The sequence below is a fragment of the Penaeus monodon genome, chromosome 41, assembly GCF_015228065.2.
Source record: "Penaeus monodon isolate SGIC_2016 chromosome 41, NSTDA_Pmon_1, whole genome shotgun sequence".
In the NCBI taxonomy this organism is placed as follows: domain Eukaryota; kingdom Metazoa; phylum Arthropoda; class Malacostraca; order Decapoda; family Penaeidae; genus Penaeus; species Penaeus monodon.
The window spans coordinates 8211435-8219968 of NC_051426.1; the positions used below are offsets into that span (position 1 = coordinate 8211435).

At 41.0% G+C, this 8534-nt stretch overlaps 1 protein-coding gene across 1 annotated transcript in view; it reads right to left on the reverse strand.

Annotated features, from left to right (window-relative positions):
- Positions 1 to 4760, reverse strand: part of LOC119598367 (uncharacterized protein DDB_G0271670-like) — a gene marked incomplete at its 3' end in the record, with an annotated part of 19344 nt that extends 14584 nt beyond the window's left edge. The window contains exon 1 of the mRNA XM_037948016.1: positions 4689 to 4760. Within this exon, the coding sequence (XP_037803944.1) occupies positions 4689 to 4760 (72 nt within the window). The remainder of the gene's footprint in view (positions 1 to 4688) is intronic.
- Positions 4761 to 8534: the final 3774 nt, after the last annotated feature.

The following is an 8534-nucleotide window of genomic DNA, read 5'->3' on the forward strand; positions in this document are numbered from 1 at the left end:
ATCATTCATTCATTTACATATTCATACATTCTTTACTTTTTGGAAAATGAAGATCAAACTCATCATAATGCGAGTTTTCAATTTTTTTTTTTTCAATTTTTTAAATCTCCATTTCATTTCGTGTCATAACCATCTATTTCGTTGTATTCTGCAGAAAAAAAAAAGTGAACCGAATTTTAGGCAAATGAATTTTACGGTTAAGAGAGAGAGAGAAAAAAAAATAAATTGCAGAATTATGTAATCTGTGTCACCTGACAATTGTTTTTTTTTTTTTTAATGTAATTCAACCAATTATGCATTCCTTGTCATATAAAAAATCATGGATTGAGGGTCTTAAAGGATTTTTTTCGTTTTTGGAGGTTCTGTAAAAAAAAAAGGAAAAAAATTGTGTCAAATTATTAATCTATTACTATATATATTATTTATTTATTAATTATAAATTGTACACAAATATGAAGAAACTGCAGTAAATCTTAAAGATATTTTCATTTTTTCGAGGTCTTTCTGAATTACTTCTGTTTCGAAAAGTCAAGTAAAAAAGTGATTTCAGAAAAACATATAATGATATAATGAAAATAATATAAAAAAATAACACAAAATCTCTTGAAAAGCTCGTATATCAAAAGATATTTTTATTAATTTATCGAATGAATACCTTTTTATCGGAAGAACTTAAAAATATTAACACTTTGTAAGCTGCAGTTACAACTTCAAAACGCAAACGTAACTGACGCGTATAAAAAAGAAGAAAAACAAAAAAAGAGAGAGAGAAAAGAAAAAAAAAGAAAAAAAAAAAAAACATGTGTCTGAGTAAGTGTATCCTTGATCTCTCTCTCTCTCTCTCTCTCTCTCTCTCTCTCCATCTCTCTCTCTCTTCCTCTTTCTCTCTCTCTCTCTCTCTGTCTCTCTCTCTCTCTCTCTCTCTTCTCTCTCTCTCTCTCTCTCTCTCTCTCTCTCTCTCTCTCTCTCTCTCTCTCTTCCATCTCTCTCTCTCTTCCTCTTCTCTCTCTCTCTCTCTCTCTCTCTCTCTCTCTCTCTCCTCTCCTCCTCTCTTCTCTCTCTCTCTCTTCTCTCTCTCTCTCTCTCTCTCTCTCTTTCTCTCTCTCTCTCTCATATTTTTTCTTCCTCCTCTGATTCGGCATTCATCAAATTCTTCTTTATGCCTTATCTTTATCATCTCTGTAGACACGGGAGGAAATCGCGGTGTCTTATGAATGGAGTTTTTGAAAGAAACGAAGATGCTTTTTCTCCGTCTTGAGGAGGAAAGAACAGAGAGGAAGAAAGAGGGAAAGAAAGAGAGAGAGAGAGAGAGAGAGAGAGAGAAAGAGAGAGAGAGAGAGAGAGAGAGAGAGAGAGAGAGAGAGAGAGAGAGAGAGAGGATGAGAGAGAGAGAGAGAGAGAGAGAGAGAGAGAGAGAGAGAGAGAGAGAAGAGAGAGAGATGGAAATGAAAATGGAAGTGGAAATGGAAATAGAGATAGAGATAGAGATAGAGATGGAGATTGCTGATGGAGATGGGGATGGAGATGGAGATAGATAGATAGAAAGAGAAATGGAGGTGTAAATGAAGATAAAGCTGGAGATGGAGATGGAGATGGAGATGGAGATGGAGATGGAGATGGAGATGGTGACACAAACAGATAGATAGATATATAAAGATAGAGAGGGAAAAAAATGGAGGCGAAAAAACAAAACAAGCAATTAAAGATAATAATAAGAGAATCAACAAGAACACAAGAAAAAATACATGAACAAAAATACTGATAAACGTGATATTGAAAAAAACAACAACCAAAAAATTAATTATAAGGAAAGGAGAAAGAAGTAAACACAGAATATATGAATAAACAAGAGAAAACCATTTGCATCAGAAAGAAAAATAATGAAATAAAAAAAATATATTTATTTATTTATCTATTTATTTATTTATTTATGATGGTGATCGTGATGGTGATCGTGATGGTGATCGTGATGGTGATCGTGATGGTGATCGTGATGGTGATCGTGATGGTGATCGTGATCACCATCACGATCACCATCACGATCACCATCACGATCACCATCACGATCACCATCACGATCTCCATCACGATCACCATCACGATCACCATCACGATCACCATCACGATCACCATCGCGATCACCATCACGATCACGATCACCATCACGATCACCATCACGATCACGATCACCATCACGATCACCATCACGATCACCATCACGATCACCATCACGATCACCATCACGATCACCATCGCGATCACCATCACGATCACCATCACGATCACCATCACGATCACCGTTACGATCACCATCACGATCACCGTTACGATCACCATCACGATCACCATCACGATCACCATCACGATCACCATCACGATCACCATCACGATCACGATCACCATCACGATCACCATCACGATCACCATCACGATCTCCATCACGATCACCATCACGATCACCATCACGACCACCATCACGATCACCATCACGATCACCATCACGATCACCGTTACGATCACCATCACGATCACCGTTACGATCACCATCACGATCACCATCACGATCACCATCACGATCACCATCACGATCACCATCACGATCACCATCACGATCACCGTTACGATCACCATCACGATCACCATCACGATCACCATCACGATCACCGTCACGATCACCATCACGATCACCATCACGATCACCATCACGATCACCATCACGATCACGATCACCATCACCGTTACGATCACCATCACGATCACCATCACGATCACCATCACCATCACCATCACGATCACCATCACGATCACCATCACGATCACCATCACGATCACCGTTACGATCACCATCACGATCACCGTTACGATCACCATCACGATCACCATCACGATCACCATCACGATCACCATCACGATCACCATCACGATAACCATCACGATCACCATCACGATCACCATCACGATCACCATCACGATCACCATCACGATCACCATCACGATCACCGTTACGATCACCATCACGATCACCGTTACGATCACCATCACGATCACCATCACGATCACCATCACGATCACCGTTACGATCACCATCACGATCACCATCACGATCACCATCACGATCACCATCACGATCACCGTTACGATCACCATCACGATCACCATCACATCACGATCACCATCACGATCACCATCACGATCACCATCACGATCACCATCATGATCACCGTCACTATCACCATCACGATCACCATCACATCACGATCACCATCACGATCACCATCACGATCACCATCACGATCACTATCACGATCACCATCACGATCACCGTCACGATCACCATCACGATCACCATCACGATCACCGTTACGATCACCATCACGATCACCATCACGATCACCATCACGATCACCATCACCATCACGATCACCATCACGATCACCATCACGATCACCATCACGATCACCATCACGATCACGATCACCATCACCATCACCATCACGATCACCATCACGATCACCATCACGATCACCATCACGATCACCATCACGATCACCATCACGATCACCATCACGATCACGTCACTATCACCATCACGAACGCGATCACGATCACCATCACGATCACCATCACGATCACCGTTACGATCACCATCACGATCACCATCACGATCACCATCACGATCACCATCACGATCACCATCACGATCACCATCACTATCACCATCACGATCACCATCACGATCACCGTTACGATCACCATCAAGATCACCATCACGATCACCATCACGATCACCATCACGATCACCATCACGATCACCATCACGATCACCGTTACGATCACCATCACGATCACCGTTACGATCACCATCACGATCACCATCACGATCACCATCACGATCACCATCACGATCACCATCACGATCTCCATCACGATCGTGATGGTGATCGTAACGGTGATAGTGACGGTGATCATGATGGTAATCGTGATGGTGATCGTGATGGTGATCGTGATGTGATGGTGATCGTGATGGTGATCGTGATGGTGATCGTGATGGTGATCGTGATGGTGATTGTGATGGTGAACGTGATGGTGATCGTGATGGTGATCGTGATGGTGATCGTGATGGTGATCGTGATGGTGATCGTGATGGTGATGGTGATCCTGATGGTGATCGTGATGGTGATCGTGATGGTTATCGTGATGGTGATCGTGATGGTGATCGTGATGGTGATGGTGATCGTGATGGTGATCATGATGATGATCGTGATGGTGGTCGTGATGGTGATCGTAACGGTGATCGTGATGGTGATCGTGATGGTGATCGTGATGGTGATCGTAACGGTGATCGTGATGGTGATCGTGATGGTGATCGTGATGGTGATCGTGATGGTGATCGTGATGGTGATCGTGATGGTGATCGTAACGGTGATCGTGATGGTGATCGTGATGGTGATCATGATGGAGATCGTGATGGTGATCATGATGGAGATCGTGATGGTGATCGTGATGGTGATGGTGATGGTGATCACCATCACGATCACCATCACGATCACCATCACGATCACCATCACGATCACCGTTACGATCACCATCACGATCACCATCACGATCACCATCACGATCACGATCACCATCACGATCACCATCACGATCACCATCACGATCACCATCACGATCCTCATCACAATCACCATCACGATCACCATCACGATCTCCATCACGATCGTGATGGTGATCGTAACGGTGATAGTGACGGTGATCATGATGGTAATCGTGATGGTGATCGTGATGGTGATCGTGATGTGATGGTGATCGTGATGGTGATCGTGATGGTGATCGTGATGGTGATCGTGATGGTGATTGTGATGGTGAACGTGATGGTGATCGTGATGGTGATGGTGATCGTGATGGTGATCATGATGATGATCGTGATGGTGGTCGTGATCGCGTTCGTGATAGTGATGGTGATGGTGATCGTGATGGTGATAGTGACGGTGATCATAACGGTGATCGTGATGGTGATCGTGATGGTGATCGTGATGGTGATGGTGATGGTGATGGTGATCGTGATGGTGATCGTGATGGTGATCGTGATGGTGATCGTGATGGTGATCGTGATGGTGATCGTAACGGTGATCGTGATGGTGATCGTGATGGTGATCATGATGGAGATCGTGATGGTGATCGTGATGGTGATCGTGATGGTGATCGTGACGGTGATCGTGATGGTGATCATGATGGAGATCATGATGGTAATCGTGATGGTGATCGTGATGGTGATCGTGATGGTGATCGTGATGGTGATCGTGATGGTGATCGTGATGGTGATCGTGATGGTGATCGTAACGGTGATCGTGATGGTGATCGTGATGGTGATCGTGATGGTGATCGTGATGGTGATCGTGATGAATTATGAAGATGTAATTATGAAGATGGAGATGGAGATGGAGATGAAGATGAAGATGAAGATGAAGATTAAGATGAAGATGAAGATGAAGATGAAGATGAAGATGAAGATGAAGATGAAGATGAAGATGAAGATGAAGATGAAGATGAAGATGAAGATGAAGATGGAGATGAAGATAAAGATGAAGATGAAGATTAAGATGAAGATGAAGATGAAGATGAAGATGAAGATAAGATGAAGATGAAGATGAAGATGAAGATGAGATGAAGATGAGATGAAGATGAGATGAAGATGAGATGAAGATGAAGATGAGAGGAGATGGAGATGAAGATGAGATGAAGATGAAGATGGAAATGAAGATGAAGATGAAAGATGAAGATGGTGAGATGAGATGAAGATGAAATGAGAAGATGGAGATGAAGATAGAAACAGATGAGTAGATAGATACATAAATAATGATAGAGATTTAGATAGAACAAACTAAAATCTGAAATACATAAAAAAGAGAAAAAATAAGGTTAGAAAAATAATCAAAAAAAGAAAGATGATACAGAAAATGGGAAGAAGACAGAAAATGGGAAGAAGACAGAAAATGGGAAGAGAGGAATTTTAGGTCAAGGAGACACACAAGATAATTATCGACGTTCCAATTTAGTCACGAAATTGAGCGGAAGAAAGATAAAACGCGGTGAGACGGCTTGCAATGTGGCGCCTTTCTTCGTTGCAATCTTTCAACACGTGTCGCCTTTGCAATGATGTTTTCGAAATTGTGGAGTGAGTACACTGAGGAGGATGCTCGTGGCTGCGAAAACACACACACACACACACACACACACACACACACACACACACACTCACACAGACACACACACACACACACACACACAGACACACACATACTGACGCACGAACACACACACACACACACACACACACACAGATGCCCAAGTATTTGAATTTAACACGGGTGCGTGCATTAACATACCTTCAGGCGAATGATATATGCATGTATCTATCAATCTGTCTACCTGTCTGTCTATCCCTCTATCGATCTACATATTGAGAGAGAGAGAGACACAGACAGACAGACAGGTACACAGGCACATACATATACTATGTAGACAAATATGAATACAAACAATATACACTTACTCTCTCTCTCTCTCTGTCTCTGTCTCTCTCTGTTAATATCTGTTTCTCTCTCTCTCTCTCTCTAGCTCTCTCTGTTCTGCCTGCCCGTCTCTCTCTCTCTCCCTTTCTCCCTCTCTCTCTCTCTCTCTCTCTCTCTATCTTTCTCTAGCTATACGTACAGAGCACGCACAGTCCCCTTTTAACTGCGTTCCATCCGCTCTTCACAAATCCTGAGTAATGAATAAATAAAAAAGAAAAAAAAGAAGCGAAATCCCCCGTGAGTGATTGCAAGCGAGGATAATATCTTCCACAAATAAATTAATTCAGAAACGGGTGTTGTGTTGCTCTGTGAAATCATTTTGCAGTTGCACAAAAAAGGGGGTTTGGAGTAAGTCGTTGGGTTTTGTCGTGTTTACTATTTTTTTTTTTTTACCCTGTGTTCGTTTTTACTGTCGTTATCATTAATTATTTTGTTCCTGAGTTTGTTGTTAATTTTATCGAAGTTACTGCAAGTTTATAGTACTGTGAAAGATAATATATAAATAAATAAAATTATTCATGATAACACACACACACACACGCACACGCACGCACACACACACACACACACACACACGCACACACATACACACACACACACACATGCACACAGACAGACATTTAGTGATGAAAGTAACGAGTGAGAAACCACAAAGATCTAAATTAAATAACACATAATTACAAAACCAGACGCGAGCAAGGAAATGAGAAATACAAAAAGAAATGATAGAAATACCAACATAAAGGATAAAGATGTAGACAGGAATAATGGCGAAATGTAAATCAAATTAGGAAAGAATGGAAGAGATGTAAAAAAAAAAACAGTAGAGAAGGGAGAAGAAATTCTACAGAATATGAAATGAGAGAGACAATTATATCTTAAATCAAATGAAAAGTAAAATATCAAAAAGAGAATAAAGCCACATATACAAAAGTAGCAAACGAAGCGAAGCGAAGTGTTCGAACTCTGTAACCCAAGCCGTGGCCACTCCGGTGTCGAGAGAGCGCGGGTCCAAAGCTGGAAGAACTGCGAGTTAACTTTTTCTCTCCTGAACCGCGGGGTTAAAATGGCTCGAGTAACATGATTCCCTTATCGTGGCAATTTTCTCGATAACAGCAAACCGCGTACTTTAGTTACGGCTGTAGTTAGTCCAATCGGCACGGATGGCAAGAATACAGGCCCACTGTAATGTAAATTTATTAATTTTATTTACACATAGATGGCTCTGCAAGTGCTTAGTCACCAAGGAGTCAGTTATTATCCTACTTATCTCACCTGTTTACCCTTTTCCTTGAGTTTTGGAAAGAGTCTCTTGTGTTATTCCATTGCCTAAATGTTACCAAGATTTTAAAAACAAATTAACAATCCTAACACCAATAACAATAATAACAGTATTGATAATAACTGTATTAAAAAGGAAAAACACATTTTCCCACCAATTCAAGGAATGGGGAAATCAGAATCAGTCACTAGGGCCTACTGATAGACTCCTTGCCGACTGAGCACATGTGAAGCCATCTGTATGCAACAAAATTCACAAAAAACTACCGGGGACAGAACACAAATCCGTGATTGTTGGATTAAGAGAAAAAAAGGTTATGCAAAGAAAGTTTACTCAATTTAGTTCTAAGGATAGAATGGGTACTCATAAAACGTTTACTCAGGAAAATTTTGCTCATAAAAAGTTTGTTCAGTTTGCTCATAAAACGTTCACTTAGGAAAAGTTTACTCCGTTTGCCCATAAAACGTTTATTTAGTTAATCATAAAAAAATACTCAATTTACTCATAAAAGGTTTACTCTAGATGTATTTATTCGTTGAAAGTTTACTCAATTTACTCATAATATAATACTCATTTAAGTTCAGCCCTGAAGTTCCCTCAGTTTAGTTCTTTATATTGTTTACGCATAAATAGTTTACTCATTTTATTCCTAAATAGTATAACAGTCTTAAATGTTT